Source organism: Excalfactoria chinensis, chromosome 11 (assembly GCF_039878825.1).
Source record: "Excalfactoria chinensis isolate bCotChi1 chromosome 11, bCotChi1.hap2, whole genome shotgun sequence".
Lineage (NCBI taxonomy): Eukaryota > Metazoa > Chordata > Aves > Galliformes > Phasianidae > Excalfactoria > Excalfactoria chinensis.
Genome location: NC_092835.1, coordinates 12,190,876 through 12,210,519, shown reverse-complemented (window position 1 = coordinate 12,210,519; position 19,644 = coordinate 12,190,876). Strand labels below are relative to the sequence as shown.

Below are 19,644 nucleotides of genomic sequence, written 5' to 3'. Positions count from 1 at the left end.
GGCCGGCTGCACGGTTCCCGGACGCCCCGACGGTGCTGCTCGGAGGCGGCGGGAGGCACCTGCCCCGCCCGCAGCCGCTCGCTTCCCGCACCCCCCGCTCCAGTCCGCGCCGCCCCAGCCCCATGCGGCGCCGCTGCGCTCCTACCTGCGCGGCGCGGTGCGGTGCGGTGCGGGCTGCTGCCGGGCACCTGCTGCTGGGCACCTGCTCCCGCGCCCGCGCCGCCTAACAAGCGCGGCGGCGGCAGGCGGACCGCGCGGCCATTGGCGGCGGCCGTGCGGGGCCGACGCCGGTTGGGTCGGGCGCGGTGGGGGCGGGCGCGGGGCGCTGACGCCAGCACGGGGCCGGTGGGGAGGCGGGGCCGCGCCCCTCGCCGTCTTTGTGCTCGCCGGCAGCCCCGGCAGCGCCGCCGCCTCCCGCCGCCTCCCTCAGCTCCGCACGGCTGCGGGCGGCTTCGCCCGGCCCCGCACCGCAACTCCCCGCACCGCGCGGCCCCGCTCCTCTCCGCGCTATGTGCGCCGGCGCTGCCGTGCCTCCTCGCGGCCGCTCGCTTCCCGGCGGGGCGCTCCCGGCCCCGCTCTGAGCGCGGCGGGGCAGGGGGAGCGGAGCGGTGCCCGGACGTGCCGTGTCCGGACGTGCCGTGCCGTGCCGTACCGCGCGGCGCGGAGCGGAGCGAAGGGAGCGCGGCGCCATGCGGGGCCCGGGGCCGGCGCTGGCGCTTGGGCTGCTGCTGGGCGCGGCGTGGCTGGTGTGCGGGCAGAACGAGACGGAGCCCATCGTGCTGGAGGGAAAGTGCCTCGTGGTGTGCGACTCCAATCCCACGTCCGACCCCACCGGCACCGCGCTCGGCATCTCCGTGCGCTCCGGCAGCGCCAAGGTCGCCTTCTCCGCCATCCGCAGCACCAACCACGAGCCCTCCGAGATGAGCAACCGCACCATGATCATCTACTTCGACCAGGTGCGGCGCGGGGCTGCGGGCGGGAAGTTGTCGGGGCTAGAGGGGACGCACCGCCCCGCGGGGCTCTGCCCGCCCCAGGGGGGAGCCGGGGGCCGGGGCTCGGCGGAGCGCTGACGGTGTCCTTCCCTTGCAGGTACTAGTGAACATCGGCAGCAACTTCGACTCGGAGAGGAGCACGTTTATAGCGCCCAGGAAAGGAATTTACAGTTTTAATTTTCACGTGGTGAAAGTCTACAATAGGCAAACCATCCAGGTCAGCCCGCGGGAACAGCGGCGCGGGGGGAGCAGAGCGAAGCGGGACGCCGCGGGGCCGTGCCGTGCCCCCGGGCACCCCCCGCCGCCCCGCCCGAGGGCCGCGAGGCCACGAGGCCTCCACCGGCGGCGAGAGCCGCCCCGGGCCGGGAGCTGAAGTCCCGGAGCACAGGCAGCGCTGCACGGCCGCCAGAGGCTCTTGGGACCGGGCAGATGGGGGGCTCCCGGGACACGGACCCATCCGGAATGTGTGAATGCAGCACCGCATGCAGACATGCATGCAGCCTGTACGCACCTTTGGTGTGTGTCTCGGTGCGCACGCACCTCTGGATAGGGATACGGAACTACCGGCCCGAAGCCAGGTAGCAGAACCGAGGCAGAAAATGTCTGTGCAGCGATGCGCATTGCAAAGGTGAATGCACAGCTGCAATGCCATAGTGCTTCCCACCTTAGGTTGGGTAGGGAGTGCATTGCTAATGTGGGGTACACAGTCCTAGGGTCGGCAGTGTGAGCCGAGGAATGACTATTGACTGTTGTGGCACATTGTCTTTGCTGCCTGGCAAAGGCAAACACCCCTGAACACACCTCAGACGTGCTGAGTGGCGGCTGTGGCAGCGCTCCACACGGCTCTGAGGTTCCGCATAGAGCCACCTTTCATTGAGTATGAGCAGAGCTCTTTCATAGCCTGAAAGCATACGGGCACCCCACTGAAATCCTTCAGAATAGGATCAATGCCTTGTTCCATATGCACCGGGGGTTTTGATGTGGCTGCCGCTCTAAAACAGCGGTGAAAGCCCTCTTCCCTTGGAGGGCACACCTCAGCCGGGCTCACATCGCTGTTTCATTTTTATGGGCTGGAGTTGCAGCTGCCAAAAGAGGCCCTTTCCTAACAATGCTTTCCCCTGCGAGGCGAGCCTTGCACTGACTGAGGGCTTTGTTTTATCTTGCTCTTTAGGTGAGTTTGATGCTAAATGGGTGGCCAGTGATTTCTGCCTTTGCAGGAGACCAAGACGTGACCCGAGAAGCTGCCAGCAACGGAGTGCTGATACAGATGGAGAAAGGAGACAGAGCTTATCTGAAACTGGAGAGAGGGAACCTGATGGGGGGCTGGAAGTACTCGACATTCTCTGGATTTCTGGTGTTTCCGCTTTAAACCACATCTCATCCGAGAGAAGGGAGAGCTGCAAGTCAGAGAATCTCCTACAAGTTCCCCAGCCCTGGCTGGGTGTACGGAGCTGTGGACTGCGGACTTTTTACGTGCAAATATTTAAGAAGCTAAATCCTGCTTAGGTTGTGTACATCGCTTTGAAGAATTACTCCTTATTTCCGTTGTGTTGCAGCCAACAGGCGGGAGACACAATAATTGATCACAGCCCCATTTCTATTCCTCTCTCCTCCCACAGAATTAGTTCCCATCTCTGTGTCACTGTGTAATCAGCCATCGTTCCCCATGGTTTCTGCCTCACACAAGTAGACTTTAGGTATTTCCATTGTCCTTTACAGCATATTTTGTAGTTTTGTTTTTAAAACATGTTAATCTCGACTCTTTTCTCTGAGTTTTAACTTAACAAAACAAACACACAACAAAGCAAAAGCGCAAAGTATTTTTGAATACGTGGACGCCGTGGTGGAAGAGCAGATGCTGCTCTGGCTGTGCGCAGGCTGAAGGAGCCGTTTCTACAGGAAGAACTGTTTGCAGCGAGGGCTGACCGCAGTATTTCAGTATTTCTATGTAATTCTGAGTGATTGTGAAATTTAAGGCTGCTAAATGTTTTGACGCTTGTTTTGCTCTTGTAAAATGTGGCCCAACTAAACGCCAGGAAGTATATTGAACTTTTACTATTACTCTGTAATATATGTGTGAATATGGAAAATTAATTTTTGCTTTAATTCAATAAAGTTTAAATGGGACTTTTATTTTTCTTAACCCGCACTGAGGTTGCTCACTGCAGGCGGCGGCGCGGCCCCGGGCAGGGGCTCCCGGATCCCACTATCGATGCGTCTGTCTGTACTACAGCCTGTAACGCGCAGCTCGTTTTATGCGGCCGTCTGAAGCGGCTTTAACGACCTATTTATCCTTCGATGCTAGCAGCGTTTATTCGCCGGTGTTATTTTGTTTACGGTCTTTTAAAGGTGGAAACGCTATAATTTTGCAGCACTCGGAGAGATAACTACTTTTATTCAAAGGTGCGGACGAGGATTTCGGTTGGAACGAAACGCGAAGGCGAGCTGAAGCCGAGCTGAAGGGGGACGAAGAGCGCACGGCGGCGGGGCGGTTCTGCGCCCACACCCGGAGCCACCGGTTCGGGTCCCGCCGGAGCTCAGGGCACCGAGGGAAGGCGGCCCCGGCCCCGCCACCCGCCTTCAGGAGCTGAGCGGGAGCCCGGCAGCGAATGGGGAAACGACGGAGGTCTGCGAGGAAGGGCTGATAACGGACGGCAGTCGGGCCGCCTTCTCCCAGAGTTGCTCCGCAGCCCGCGCTGAGCGGTCACTGCTTGCCCCGAGCGCAGCAGCACGGCGCAGCGTCCCGCAGCTGGGCTGCAGAGAACCGCCTGAGGGCCGCAGGTGTTGCTGATTTCTTTTTTTATTTCCTCCCCCCTTCTCCTTTGTCCCCGTCCGCAGAGTAACCAACCGCCCACCCTCAGCTGTGACTTTTCCCCAGGTTGCGAGCGCCTCGTTAACTCGCTGCAGCTGGAGCTCGCTCTGCCCAACTGCAGCGAATCGCCGCTCTGCGCTGCCGCGCAACCCTGAACAAAAGCGCGAGGCTTCGCCTCGAGGCCAGGCACGCGGCGGAGGTTGCAGCCCGGTGCTCGCTCCCGTCTGGGGGGGCTGCGGCCCCTCAAGGCTTTGCGGCCGCGTCCCGCTCCCCGCAGCGCTCTGCTCCGCGTCCGGGGGTCCGTTCCTCTCAGCCGTCGCTCTCCGGTTGATGTAAGTAACGTCTGATTGAATTTATTGCTGATTAGAGCTGAGCATCGGTTTACACAACAAGAAATTATGCCTCGTTCAGTTCATTAGCGTGACGGGTGTTTGGTTTATGAGTAGATCGCTAACGCTAATGACCGAAGCTGATTGATTTCTAATGCGAATATAATGATGCAGATGTAGGGGAATTAAGAAAAAAATCCACACCGATAATTGTTGGGTTTTCATGGAGCGCGTGTGGGGGCGAGGGGCGGAAAAGAAACCAACCGCCTCGCTCCTGCGTGAGCGGCGTGGGGATGGAGATTAATGGCGCCGGCAGGAGACGGCAAGTTCGGTCCGAAAGGAAAAGTGCCGTAACTCCGGGGTTGGCGTCGCGCAGCGCGTTTCCCTCGCGGCCCGGGCTCCGCTGCCCAAAGCTGCCACGCGCCGTGCGGGCTGGGCTCGGGGCCGGGCGCTGGGGGGGATCCGCTCTTAGCGCGCCGCGGGGCAGCCCCCGGCAATCAGCCTGCCTCGCTCCTCCGGGACTGAGCGCTGCGGCCGCCAGGTGGGATTCGAGAGGTGGGGAAAGAGGGACGGAGCGCGAGGTGCGGGGTTAGAGCTGCCTGCGGTAGCCGTCGGCGCGTTATCCCCGAGGGTGACCTCAGGAATCCGCTGACGTTGAGGGGTTGTGCGGAGCGGTCGGGGCGCCGCCGGTGGCGATGGGGGTAATCGGGCTCTGCGGGAGCCCCGCGACGCAGCTGTGCGGGATGGGGGAGGGCGAGTGGGGTGCGCCGCTGCCGGGAGGCCCCGTTCGGCCGCCTGGAGAAGACGCCCCGCAGGTGCACGGGCAGTGCCGTGAGCCACGTGCTGCGCGGGGGGAGGAGAGCGCTCGGCAAGGCCGGCGGTGATCGGTCGGTGTGCGCCTCGGGACAGAGCTGCTCTCCGTGCGCTCCGGAAGGCCCAGCACGGCTCGGGGGCTGCGCGCTGCACCGCGGGTGTCCGAGCTACGTGCGTCTCCGCACCTCCCACCAGGCACCCTGGATCAGGAGGCGGCGGGCGCTGCCCCGATGTGTACGGCTGGGTGCGGGGCTCTACCATCCTTGTCTCGTAGTAGCTTTGAGCCTTCTGTTGGACGAGTGAGGAAGATGATGCTATTTGTCCTTCTGCCCCTTCAGATCTGCGTTAGGACGATGAGCGGAGCGCCTTTTAAGTTACAGGAGTTGAATTTAGTTTCGCAGAGCGAGGGGTTTTTGAAATGAAACAGTTTCTGTTCTGAGCTCAGGCCCTGGGGCTGAAAAGCCCTTTGGAAGGTAGCTGCGCTATTAGAGGTTCTAATGCTGTGTAACACCTAGACTTGCAAAGCCCAGGGCTCTCCTGCGTCTTGTGCTGATATCACTAGCAACAAAGCACTGAGTGTTGGGAGCCTTCCTTGAAGAATGCAGCTCCTACCGCTCTCACATTAGCAGCCTTGTAATTCTCTTTGACCTGCTGTGCTACAGGAGATGCACCTTTTGGTCTTAGCTTCTTTCTTTGGTGTGTGCCTCTGCTGCAAGTTTGAGAATAATTTTGTTTGGGGGAGACCAAAGCTCTGCTGGTCTATCAGAAGAGGATGATGTGAGGAAGGGATGCCGGAAGATCTTGAGTACAATAAATATGTGATTGTTGTTAACTTCTGCTGTGTACGGTATGTTAGAAGAAATATCAGTGCATCAACTTCAGTTACAAATCCCATCAGAAATTTATTTCCTAGAGACATGCAGAAATAATGTGGGGCTTTACTTTTTGCTTTGTGCAAACGTGGGGCTTTACTTTTTGCTTTGTCTGTGCAACCCTCATTCAAGGACTGGAGGACTGCAGGTCTCCTGCTCATAGTGGAAATTCTCCTATTGTTCTCACACTTAATGCTAATACATTTTAATGTTCTTCTGGTATTTTGGGCTCAGGGTCAACCAAGTCAGGGCCATCCTCCTTGAGCTTCTATATTGGCAACACTTCCTAACATTGTCAGTGGTAAATGACGCTACTTAAATATTGTCATGCAACTGAACATAATTCTGAACCCATTGTATTAATAACAAAAACAGCCAGTAATTGTGTGGCGGTTGTTTTCAGAGGTGCTGTCACCACAGTAGTTCTGTTTTTCTGCTATCAAATAAAAGTGCTGGGTTTGGGGGAAGGGGGAGGTAAAAAGGTAAACACGTTGTATTACTCACTCCAACATCTTTCTTTCAACATTCCTGGTGAAGCACTGTGGGGTGCTCATCAGACTGCCTGGTCTGCTGACCTGTTAAGTGACACTTCCCTTGAACGGACAGAGAAACACCGTGTTCTCTCCCACTCAGGTGTTCCTGAATTCAGAACTGTTAAAATCTGGTCTACAGAACTTGAGATCCCATCAGTTCTCCTTTGTACTCCAACTTCCCTGTAGTCCTCGTGCATTTTTTTTGAGTCACCTGCTCATATTTTCCATTGGTGTTGATCTGTTGCTCCCTTTTGAGTGTTTGTGTCATTTCTTCTACCTGGTTTTATACTTCCCAGCTGTCAACAGAGCTGAGTTTCCCTCCTGCTCTGTCTGTTAAGTTGTAGGGATAGGGAAGCTTCTGATCTCTCTCTTTTTAATCTGGTTTTATTGCTGTCTCCTTTGCTGGCTGGTAATTAATCTGGCTATTTCAGTCTTTGGATCACCTTTCTGAGGGCTCAGTTGTTCTTAGAACCTGGGTGATCTCAGCCTCCAGTGTCAAAATGAAATGGCACAACCAGTTATGTCTGTGATAACAAAATGAGGCTCAACGCTTATTAGGGGCATAATAGAAATAATAATGGAGGTATCCTTGCAGTTTGTCATGTGGCCAACATCATGCAGTGGTGTACTGAGTAGGGATACCTACTGAATTTCCTGCAATATATTCCCAGGTCTCTACTGTGTCTTGACTAAGCTAATTGGAACCTGGCCAGTAATTAACTACTACTGATATGCACAGACTTACCAGCCTCCCATTTAACATGCCACGTACACAAAAATTGCATGGCTCTGATCAGAATTCAGTTATTTTCCCTCACTGGGAGAGGGCAGTGTTGAGTCTGGAAGCACTGGTTTAATGTAGTCATTTTTAGATCTATGAAAGTCATGCTTGTTTTCCTAAGGTCCGTAGTGAAAAGATTTCATTGACTTAAAGGTACTTTGGAATGGGTACATTGAGAGGAAATGATCTTTAGGAGGAGGAGGATCTTTCATTGTTACAGCAGAGGTGCCAGGGCTCGGGATTCAAAGCATAGCTTTAAATTCCAGTGGGTTGTTAAATGAGGATTTTCTGCTGACAGAAATTTGCATAGCTGTATTGCAGTGCATATTCTTGCACCTTATTTTACACCTGGGACCTTATGACAGAAGCCGGGAAATGATGTTGTTACAGGAGTGTGTCCCAGCCCTGTTGCCTCTGCTGTGGCATGCAGCTGCTGTACCTGCATGAGGCAGAGGTGGTGTGGATAACTCAGACTTGGAAAGAAACACATCCATGTCTCCTTTCTGCCATTTTCTTACCTATCCTTTGGCCTGTGTAACTGACCAAATTCTTTTGGGCTTGAAGATCACATTAAAACTTTTGGATTACTGGAGGCATCTGAGTGCAAGAGCATGCTCTGTTGTCCAAATCTTAAGATGTTTAAGACAAGTGTTGTTTGTTTTTAGATAACTGTAATATCAAAAGGTCAGGGCTGTCTGGTGGTACCAGTGATGGTCACATCAAGTTGCATCAGTACATGGTTTTAGTTGCCTAATCTGCCGTGAGAAGCTTTTTCTACTGAAAATATTGTCTGTGTTCTTAATAAATGGTTGTAAATGAAGGAAAGTGGTTAAACGTTAATTATTATGTTTTCACTTGGATAGCATCCCTCTTTTTTTCCTCTTCAGTTAGTAGTGGATTTATAAAGAAACCACCTCCCCTCTGCCCACTGGCAGCCTCTTAAATGATACTTAAATTGTTGTCTTGTATGGGGGAGGGGGGGGGGGGACCAGTTGAGTTGTTCTGGATCTGTTTTAAAACAAAGCAAGTGTAATACATATAATAACAAGGATGGAAATACAGCATTAGTTTCTGATGTGTTTCTGTATATTTTATGGCTCTGATTGTCAGACTATCAGGTGGTGTGGAAGCAGGCGAGCCCATGTTTGCATTCTCTAGGCAACTGGTCAGTGGTTATGGCTGCTTTATGGCAAGAATGGTGGTAGTACAGCCACATCTCTTTGGTTATACCTCAGCAGCTGGGAAGATAAATGAGTCCTGTGTAACTATAGATCAACTGCAGGATAATAATTTTAGTTTAATGTTTACACATGTTTCTAATGTTCCCTTTATTGTGTTTTCAGCAAAGCTGGAAGATGTTGCGAATACAGCGTTGGGGTGTTGTTTCTAAATTGATTTAATTAGATCTGGTGTGATTAGCGCAGCTAATGTCAGCATGTTTCAGAGGAGGGAGGGTTCTTTATTCAGGTTGGCTTCCCATGTATCCTCTTAATTTGAAGTTGTGGGAATATATTTTATGTTTTCTGAATACATCTGTCACATCTTGCCTTCACGGTGACAGCATGTCATACCTCACTGTGTTCCCATCTTTCTGTACCTACACTAATGTCTTGTCAACAGTACTGCACAGAGGCTTTTGTTCCCAGTGCAGTAAGCTCCTGCCTGGCTCAGATACCTCTCGCTCAGTCTTCCACCTCTGCAGTCCATGGAAATTTCCCTCCTGTTACATTGTGGCCAGGTTGCAGTGAACCTTATGTCCGTTCTCAGGGTTAGATGAAGAATGCAAGGCAATCCTTTCTGCATCTGTGCAGCAAGTGTTTTTGCAAGCTAGAAGGGAAGGGGCTGTAATGTGGTAGGAAGTGCTGATTGCTTTAGAGAAAGTGAGGTAAGGTCTGACCACAGATGACCACTTACAGCAGAGCTTTAAAGCAGCAGTTTTACTTCTGTGCTCACAGCAGTGGTTGTGTGCTGCTGAAGTACAGTCTGTTAGATGGTGAAGCACTGTCTATGTCTTCTGATGTGGTTATTCACATCCTGTGTTCCCCATACTAGATGTGCAGCTCTTCAGTGTTAATCTGGGTTAGTTTGTTCCTTCTTGAATAGCCCAACCTTATGGCTGTGCCAAACAAGGGTGGCTGCCTTTGTTGTGCAACTCAGTTTGTGACTGCCTTATTGTATATCTTCTTCTGTCAACTCAGAGATGAGCTTAATTCTTTCCTTTTGTACCCCCCCTTTCCAATTCTCTACCTTTACACATTGTTCATGCTGTGGTTTTCCTTTTCATACTTCATTTATTTCTTATTTAGAAGAATCCCATGAGTGTGTGGTGCACTTGGTGTCATTTTTAGCTTTTCCATAATGTGGTTGTGCTTGCTGGTGGCAAATGACCACAGACATTGGTAATTGCGAAGCACGGCATGGGTGTCCCAGCACAAGAAAGACATGGAACTTGTGGAGCAGGTCCAGAGGAGAGCCAGTAATGTAATCAGAGGGCTGGAGCTCCTCTCCTATGAAGAAAGGTTGAGAGAACTGGACTTGTTTAGAGAAGACGCCAGGGAGACCTCATTGTGACCTTCCAATATGACTGTTTACAAGGGGGGGTTGAAACTCAGTCATCATTATGGTCCTTTTCCAGTAATATGTTAATTCTGTCTGAAGTTCTGGCTGCCCACATCTCCCATTGGTTCCTCAGGAGGTGGTGGAGATGGGCCTCTTCACAGAGATATTGATATCTATGGTTCTGCAACACTCATGTAATGCACTTGATGTGAAAAATGTTTATCCAGTTGAGAGCAACAAGGTGCTTCATGTTCTTAAAGTTAAGGCACTTCAGTATGAGCCTGCCAACTAGATACACATTCATGGTGGTTGATAGAAGAGGGCTATCTTATATTTAAACCAGCAAATAGGTGTATTTTTAAAAATTGAAATATCCTTTTAGAAGTAGCTGTGGGCGCTTTTAAGGGAGAGGAGACAGTGACAGAGAAGGTCTGTTCTGTGTTTAAGCCCAAGTTAGCAGGTTTGTTTTGTTTACCGTTATTTAAAAGCTGCTTCATTCAGAAATGTCTTTTTATTAATGCCCATTGGTGTACTGCTATGTTGGTAAACACAGTAACCAAAACAAAGAAGCATTGTTCTGCATTGTGAACTTAGCCAGGAGTTGAGGTCTGTTTTCTGTGTCTGCTTTTAGAACAAGGAGATGAATTGTACCTGTTGCTTTGGCTGGTTTGCTTTGCTTTGTTATCTGTGCAGGATGAGGCAGCAACTCTTCCCTTTTCCAGTCATGCTGTTCAATACATGACATAACAGCCCAGAAGAATTACCCTACTGGTGGCTCCTTAACTAAGCATCCATCCAGGTTCATGGCTGAGCATGAAGTTTCTTATGGTTCGGAGCTTAGTGTTACAAGGGAATAAAATACTTCTCCCTAAATAATAGTGAAAACACAGCAGGAGGCATTTAGTTCAGGGCATACAAGCTATTGTCCTACCCTTGCCCAGAGAGCAACGTATATTAAATAGAAGATGTCTTCCTTGCGCTCCAGCTAAATCAATGTTATTTCTTCCAAAATACTGCTGCTCCCATTCCTGGAGATAAAAACATAGCTCAGTGTCAGTATATAACTCTTCCTTCTGGTCTTTGTGTCCTCGTCCAATAGTTCTTAGCTTTGTTAGAAAAGGAAGGCTTTCGTTATCCCTGGAAGCTTAAATTGCTTTGCTGGCAAATCTGGTTCACTGAAAAGCCTGAGGATGAAGAACAGATAGGGAAGGATCAGAAATTAATTTCAAATTATCTTCATAGCCTCTTATTGCTAGGATGTCAAGACCATATACCCCCTATATGGCAAACAGGGCATGCATTGAGATATTTCTTCTTTTTTTGTCTGTTAGGAAATGTATTAATTTTGCATAGGGTTTTTTTTAATTGTTGGACTCATCTTTGAAATGTAGCCAGGATGCTCTCAGATGTTTTTCTCAACATCCACTTGAGAAGGATGAGTATGGAAGGATTATACTTCTTTTTTTTTAATCCAGTTTTGTAGAAAATAGTGCCCTTTTCCACTTTTTAATATGGCACTGCTGTGCTTTGAATGCTGTTACCTCACACTAGAGAGCTGCTAAGAATGCTGGATTAAGAAGTACTTTCCTTAACTGTGAGCTCTGATTTAACACTTCTTTTGATGAGCATGGAGTGGATTCAGTTACTGTAAACATGAGTTTTCCAAAATGGACTATAGGTGTAGAAAGAAGGTTAATGAACCAGTTATGGGGGGGAAGGTGGGGGAAGCATCCCTAATTGATGAAAGGTCTGTAGGGAGTCAGCTAGATTGCACACAGTTGAGGCGAGCAGGCTGTGGTCTGTGATCTTGGATGGTGGTTAGTTATTGATGACTGTATTAGGCATTCTGATGTCTGAAAGACAGCTGCAGTGTGCTTAGCTCTTAGCAGAGGGTTTTTTTTTTCTTTTGCTTCTGCAGCAATCAGACTTTCAGGGTACCAGGAATGAAGGGAAGCACTTATTCACAAAGTAAAGTATGTCAGCTTGCAAACTTTAGGTACAGTTCTTCACTTTTCTCCACGATGTGGGAACAAGAAGTGACTGATGTCCCTTGGAGTTTGGATGTTTGCCCCAGCTCTGGAGGACAGCACAGATCCACCACTGCACCCTGGCAGTGCTGTTTTGACCTCAGAGCGACTCCCGTCCCGGAGGTTCTGCTCCTGAGCTCCTGGGCTGACCGTGGCCAGAGAACGTTTTGTCAGAAGGGTCCCAGGCTCTCAGTGAGAACAGAAGACAGAGGGTGGATAATGAGCAGAGCTGGAAGGTGAGAGTTGCTCTGTAGTTCAGCTCTCTCTTGGCCAAATTCCTGCTCCTTGATCTGCCTAGTTCTTATGTAGAGTCAGTCCTCAGTTTCCTTTCAATTAGATCTCTATCCTACTTTTCTGTCCCTTGCAGTTTGTGGAGTTTAATCGCCTCTCAATTCTATTTCAGCTGTATTTTTTTTCCTTTGCTTTCATGACTCAGGACTTTTTTCCTCTTCCTCATGCTATGTCATTTCTTCTGGCTGGAGCAGTGTCCTCCTTTTCTGAAAGGAAACATCAGTCCTGCAAGAGGATTAAAGGAGAGTTTTTAAATAAATTCCCGGGGAGTCTCAACCCTTTGCAAAAACTAGAAGAAAATGGCAGCGAGTTTCAATTATTTCTGAGCTTTATTTCTGCACGGTATAATGCAATTCATAACATTGTCAATAAAAGCAGGAAGAAGAGATGGCTGCAGGAGTTACAAGAAAAACCAACTTAATGAAATCAAAAGCACTATTTAACTTCAAAACAACATAGAGGGGGGAGGAAGGGCTGGAGTGAGGAACACAAATCAGAATCACAAATTGGAGCATTCTGAGAGAAAGCAACTTTGGAAAGACTCAGAAGTGAAGATGGAGGAAGTACCCCAAACCAGCAACAGTGATGCTTATCTAAGGCAGTTCTGAGTAGGTTAGGAACTGAAGAGGTAGGGAATGGTTAAGGAGTTCTGATTTATACTGTGTGCAGAAAGGGAAAAATAATCACAAACTTTCCTCTGGGTGAAAGGGATCAGAGAAGCACAGTCAATTTGACTATATTACAGAGACAGTGTTTAAAAAATAAACAAACAGCCCTGCAGCTTTCTCATCAAACCTCCTGTGTCTTCGAATAACAACAACAAGTCCAAACTATAAATCTTAAAAATCTCCTTCAGTCAAAACACGGACAAAATAAAGCCCAGACTCTCCTTTAAGGCTGGTAAATATGTCAGAGGTGAGATCGCAGCGTCTCTTCTCCTTTAATAAGCATAATTAAAACCTTAGTGCTTCATTCCCATACCACTTGAAAAGCAAATAATGAAACAGAGAAGGACATCAGCAAGGTGCTGCGTGCTCCATTCTTAGCACTGCATTTCCTACCAACTCCAGCTGCTATTAGCAGGATCAAGATCTGGGTAACTTCTCTCTGTTTCCCCAGAAAGGAAATGTTTCTGCTGCCAGTGGAGAGCATCAGCCTGTGGTGTGAGCACAGTGCCTTCAAGGCTGGGAATGGTTTGCTTGAAATAAAAGCAGAGCTGCATGAGATCTTGATGAGAGGACATCAGTGAGATTATGACAAGTAACAGCCAGAAATAACACAGCATTTGTTTCTTTTGTCATAGGGATGACTCCATTATTTGCCCTCAGAACTGTTTTCAGGTTATTAGAATCTGTGTAACTTTGAGCATGTTGCTTTTTGAGTTTATTTTATTGAGTCAAGTGATAATTTGCATCAGTTCTCATGTGCAGGAATCGTTGCTTTGTTGCATAATAAAACTGTTTCCTTAAACGTTCTGCCTAAGGCCTGTGCAGCGTTACGGGTTGTTACAGCTGAAATAAGGATTGCTGCTTCTAGTTTAAAAAGACTCAGAATGTGATGAAGTGAATGAATCTTTCCTTGCAGCTTGTGAGACAAAGGTTGCTGCTCTGTGGGTATTTCAGGTTATTCCTGACTCAGATTTACCTGGACCTAGCAAAAACTACTTATTTTCTTTTGCTAGTAAAATATTAGGTGCTTAAGACTAATGCATGTCTAATATTAAGGCATTCAAGATCTTTTTTCTTTGTCAAATAAGTGGATCCTTAGCTTGTCTTTTCAAAACTCAGGTGTTTAATTTAATTGTTGTGTTGTTGCAGTGCCACCTCAGTAGGCAGATTCATTTGTATTTCAGTTACATCCCAATGTTATTCCATAGAAGCAATGAAATTGGAGGTAACTGTCTCAGGGCTGGGAAGCAGAGAGCACAGTCTGAACGCACCCTGAAAGGCCCCCGTGTGTGTCAGGTCTGTGTTTCCAGCCCCGCAGACCACTGGTGTAATTCCCAGCTGATGTGATACCACCTGATAATAGCAACTGCTCCTGCAGAGCTCTGCTAGCCATAATACGGTGCACACTGTATACAATAAAAACAGCTCAGCTTTATTACCTGGCTTGCATGCCTGGTAATGAATAGAAGGAAGGCTTGCTCCCTCACGAACAGCAAAATTTAATATAGTCTCTTCCTGGAGTTGCACCGGTGGGACTAAAAGTTTATCTCAGCATTCCAAGGGCAATAAAAATCTAAATTTAAACTCGGAATGTCTTACTGGGGCAAGAATACCCAGAGGCTGTGTACTCTTCAAACTTTGTTTAGGTCATAACTGCTTATGTAAAGTTAGTTTATACCAGCTAGTTAGGTTTTATGTTTTTGAGCACTGCCTTCATTACGAAGGAGAGACGTATCAAGTGGAGGGGATGCGTATGAAAGTTCAGCTCTGCTTTACTGTTGCATTTAATTTAGTTTCTTACTGCTTAGTGCACAGCTGTGTGAAGAAATTCCTAGCTCTTAACCTTTCTGTTGCAGTTGCCTTTAAAATCTATTCTGATTCATTCCCATAGTTAGACACCTCAGATAGTTGGAGTTTATGGTTAATATGAAAGAGAAGTGAAAAAGATAGAGGTGAAGGCTGGCATTAGCAGGGAGTCTCCTGTTAGCTGTGGTCATTGGTTGGACAGACTGACTGTAGGAAGTAAGCAGATGTCAGCTAGTGGGCTCTTGGAGTGGAGCTTCATTGGCTCAGTGGTGGCTTGTTCTCTTTGCCCATAGTTTTAAAGGGGAGGATGGGAAGCAGAGAAACTCAGATGCCATTTCTGCAGCATGAATATGAGCAAGACAGGATGAGAAAATCAACTGGAGGTTTTCCTGAGGTCATATCTGGTAGCCAGGGCATTCATCAAGCACTGTGTGAGGTTGTGAGTTGGTGCTGCTGATGTTCTAAGATCCTCATTAGCTGTTTTCAATCTGGAAAGCGTGAGAATATTGGCATTAGCCACCACAAAGAAGAGATGGATGTGTGGAAGGGGGCAAATCTGGTGATAGAACTTGAGAGGAAGGAGCATTTTCCTGCCTAGCAGCCATTTCCATCTCTGCACGTGCTTCACATACGTAGGAACACAGAAAACTGGAGAAAATAGTTGAAGAGAAATGTGTGCTTTTTACAGGTATCGAGTCATGTTTCCAAATCACCTTATGTAAATCTCCTGATAAACATTCTAACTTCTTTTATTTCTTCCGTCTTAACTTCCACTTCCATTTTTCCATCAGCTGTTGCTTTATGCATCATTTGTCAATTTTCTCTGCCTTCCTCAGTCTGCTTGGATTTCCCTTCATCTTTTGATACCTGCTTCACCATGACTACTGGCACCCTTCTAATTTCCAGTGCTTCTGGCATTCCCTGACATTCAGCCATTAGCACTGCTAGTTCTTTTTCAGTCTCATAACAGTGTTTTAATGCATTTTCAGCCCTTTGTGCTCTGAAATCCCCACTAGTTGGATTTCTTTTGGTGGGCTAATATGTGGGATTTCCTCTGATGTCTGTTGGTGCCCAGGCTTCTAACCAACAGAGCTGCAGCGATTCAGCATTCTTGGCAATTGCTGTGTACTCCATTTTCTCCTTGGGTCCCCTGCTCAACACATCTGTTCACACACGCTGTACTCAGAGTTCTGCTGTTAATTTTACATAATGTTTTCCCAAGATTGCCCATCTTTGCTGTTCTGCCAATGCTGCTTTTGGCAATGAGCAAATGTTAGTTATTCAAAAGTTCCATTTGTACAAGTCAATGTATTACTCAGTAGACCTGTTATGGTCACTATGGACATGTTAGAGCCTTTTGAACAACACATTGCTATATTGGACTGTATTAGATTGAACAGACATCCAGAAGTGTCTGATCCTTCCCAAATAGTTTTAGATTTCTATGGGAGAAATAGATTTTTGTTTCTATTATTTTTACTAACCCTAATTCTGTAAGGGCAATACAAAATACTTTTTTCTTTTTTTTTTTTTTAAATAAAACAGAACATGAGTTACAGCCTTATGAGCTGCTCTGGAATGTAGGAGCTTCCTTTAAACTCTCAAACGGTGTTTCTTCTGGGAGCAAAAACCTTATTTCTTCTCTGTGACACTTTGTTGTTCAGCTGCCTTGAAAGAGCCGTTTAAGGCGCTGATTGTTTCTGATGGTGATGGCAGTTGCTGCAGAGAAATATATGACTGTGGTTTGAAGATGAATATATGGCATAAATTATAGCATGAGTAACTTTTCTGTGATGTTTGGCTTCACCCGTTTGTTTCACAAAGGCTCATAAACAATTCTATGCTGCAGTTTTAAGTTGGCATTACAACCAAGTACTCATCTTTTCTTACTTGCATGGCTTGCAATTACTTTTTGGATTTCTTCATAAATATTATGCAGTCTTTATACTGAGTGTTCTTCTCCATCGTTTCAGTGATTTATTGTTACTCGTGGGACAGTTGTGCTAGCACCTCCCTACGTTTGCAGACTTAACTATAAAAGTGCAAACGCTTGGAATTGTGCAGATGCAACTGTGTGCCTAAAACTGCCTGCTTAAACATCCTGCTGACAGTGTGTGTGTTTTGATCCTACCCACTGACTGTATGCAGACATGGTGCAGTGTAGGATGCTACGAATGTGCTCCTCAGGAAAGGTATAGAGAAGACAAAGTCAGTTATTACTTGCCACTAAACACTGTAGAACTATCAGAAGAGGAAAAGTAATCAGCTTCAGTAGGGGGAAAAAAAAGTCTTATAGTGATTAACTTGTAATGTGTAAGTCCTTTCGTAGGTCATTAGTGGGGTAATTGTGCATATATGTGCCTACTACAGAAAACAATTCAGACCATAATCTCATAATGTTGAATTCTACCTGGCAGGTTTACTTGAGCTTAATTTCTTTTTCTACTAATGCTGTTAGCTGGAGAGTTATGAGACAGGCATCAGCTGAGCGCACCAGGGGAAGGACAGGTATTGGCAGTGGCATAAAAACAGAAGCAGAGGAAAAAGAATAGCTATGGTAGCAGTTATCAGTATTCTGCTAATAGTCTGCTCAGACACAACTCTGGAGTAAAACAGACGTTCGTACTGCAATTTCTTTTAAAGGTTGGAGCTATTTGTCTGCAGGGTTATGAGACAAAAGTCTAAACCTTCCAGATATGATAGTATAGCTGCTTTATTGAATTGCAGTAAGAAGGAGAAACCTTAGAAGCTGCTTCCTTATATGTAAATATTCTACTTCCTTCCCATTGGAGGGCACGTGCATGTGGGCACCAGACTTTCTTAGAATGCACTTCTTAAGATAGCTGATGTCTTTATATGTAAAAAGAAGACCATCTGTAGCTAAATATTCTAGGTGAGTAAGAGAGGTAAGAGGCTTTTAATTTGGGGCTTGACTGACCATCCAGTCTAGTGTAAGAAAGGCTCTTGTTGGTTTCCATAGGTTCTTTATTGTCACTTTAGTGAAGGAGTGCTGTGTGCAGCCAGGTGGAGAGCAAGGGATCTGAGTGCTGTGCTCCCTAATGGGGGGATGGCACCAGGCCTTGCTGCATGGAGAGCTGTATTGGCAAACCTGTGAACTCTGACTTAAGGAGGCTCTTGTTGGTTTGGTGTTAGCAGATCTGTGGTCTACTGATTCTTTTCTATTGGAGGCATTAAATTAGAAACTTAAAGTCAACGTTTTCTTTTAAGTTGATGTGCTTCAGATTTTTGTCCGTGGTGTTCATAAAAGAGCTTTCTCCTTTTGTGCAGGGTAATTGTTAAGCAGGGAGGAAGAACTTTAGTGAACAACAGAGTTTGTGAAATATGGCATTTTATAATGTTCAGAAATACACTTCCAGATGGGTTATGTTTACCCAGCAATGTCCTTAAGAGAAAGGAGGAAATCGTTAGAAAATGAAATGGTTTCTGTGTACTTAAATTCTTCGTTTTGATGTTAACGAAATCAATTGGGCTGTTTCAACTTCTATGGTATGTTGGGAGGCTCCCAAATGAAGGGAACCAACATCTGGAATTGAGAAAATGAGCCAAGATTTTCAGTTCTGGTTGAGAAAATGAATTAAAATATTTACTTATGTAGAATAACCGTATTTCATCCAGTTACTGAAATCGATGTATTCGCTCCTTTGAGAAATCCTGTTTTCTGAAATTAAACTGTCACTGAATTTTCAGTTGGAGTTTTTTGTTGTAGCTGCAGAAGAGGCAGTTAACTGGGATCATTGATAGAAACCCATTCAGTCAAAAGATTAGTGCGCTGAGGGGGGTTCAGATTGCATTAGAAAGCATTTGTCATATTCAATATTATTGCCAGGGAAAATATGATGAGAAAAATAGGGGATACCGTGTCAGTATTCTCAGTTGTAAGCTCTAGGTATTATTATTTTATGGATTTTGCATCATTCATTCTTCTATAGTCTGTCATGTATGCTTAGATTTATGCAAGCCCAGCGAGAACATTTTGGGAAAATACTAACTTCCAGTGGAGTGGTTTATCAAGGTTAAAATTAACAGTAATAATTCCATTGCATTTTTAAAGGCAAGTATCATTTGGAAATAGATAGTAACTATAATAACTACACTGATGTTTTTTACTCGGCTTTGTTGTTCTCACTGGCTGGTCCTTGAAGGGAAATATTTTGTGTGCACGTTTCTGTTGTCTGCTTTGTGTCAGAAAATGCATGTAAAATGCTACCAAGTCTGACACCTACTTTGTCTCCGGTGTTTTCCTTGTGTAAAGGAGTACACAGCTGCATGGAAATGGGGAAAAATGTCTGCTGCTTCAAATAAAGTTCCAGCCTTCTGGAGGTTATTCTCAGCTGAAGTCAATGGAAAGGAGTGACTAGGCTTGTTTTATGTCAGATAAACAGGTACGAGAAGGTCTGAGAAATGAACTTAGCGCTCCATTTAGGTGAAAGTTTCTGGCAAGTAAAATGTGTAGATGAAACGAGATTTGTTTTTTCCCAACCATTTGTAAGAGACTTTGCCACGTTCCTTTTTCACCCAGTTTTATGGATGTAATTGAGGTGTGGTTTCCATTGTCTTGAAGTCTGAAGAGCGAATTTTTCTCTCTTTGATAGCTGCTTTAAAAGGAGAGACTCTAATTATGAACAGAGAGTGTAACATTTATCATTAGAAAGCTAAAACAGAAAGTCATTTACAAGAGAATAAGCTTCGTCAAATGCACTTCTGTATTGAAATATTTTGAAAAGATCTCTTGCTGAAGATTTTTAAGGACGGAAGCGTAGAAAGATAATTTCATTTTTTGACATGTTTTACCTTTGCAAAGTTACTGGGCTGTTGACAGGTACAACGAGACGTGCTACGCTTACATGCTATTAGTGCAGTGGGCTTTGAAAAATGTCTAATGCATTGGCATATCTGACAATTTAGGGTATTAGTTAACAGTAAGACTCTGTAAATAGAGTGAATTTTAGCTGCAACTGCTGACTTGAGCGTTCAGTCAACATCTGCAGCACAGGGCTGAACTATACACAACAAATTATGCCATTTAATGCTATAGAGATGGAAGCTGGCATTATACGCCATGTATGGCTCAGTCTGAGAGCGGTGGTAATTGCAATATATTGAAGTTTTGCATTGTAATAAAAATAGAGACCATTAGTGG

At 46.7% G+C, this 19,644-nt stretch overlaps 1 protein-coding gene across 1 annotated transcript; it reads left to right on the top strand.

The window, feature by feature from the left end:
• Window positions 1-388: 388 nt before the first annotated feature.
• On the top strand, window positions 389-3,125 carry CBLN1 (cerebellin 1 precursor). The gene is made up of 3 exons (XM_072346856.1): window positions 389-956; window positions 1,090-1,209; window positions 2,164-3,125. The coding sequence occupies exons 1-3, from the start codon at window positions 690-692 to the stop codon at window positions 2,359-2,361; spliced, it is 585 nt and encodes a 194-aa protein (XP_072202957.1). The 5' UTR covers window positions 389-689; the 3' UTR covers window positions 2,362-3,125.
• Window positions 3,126-19,644: the final 16,519 nt, after the last annotated feature.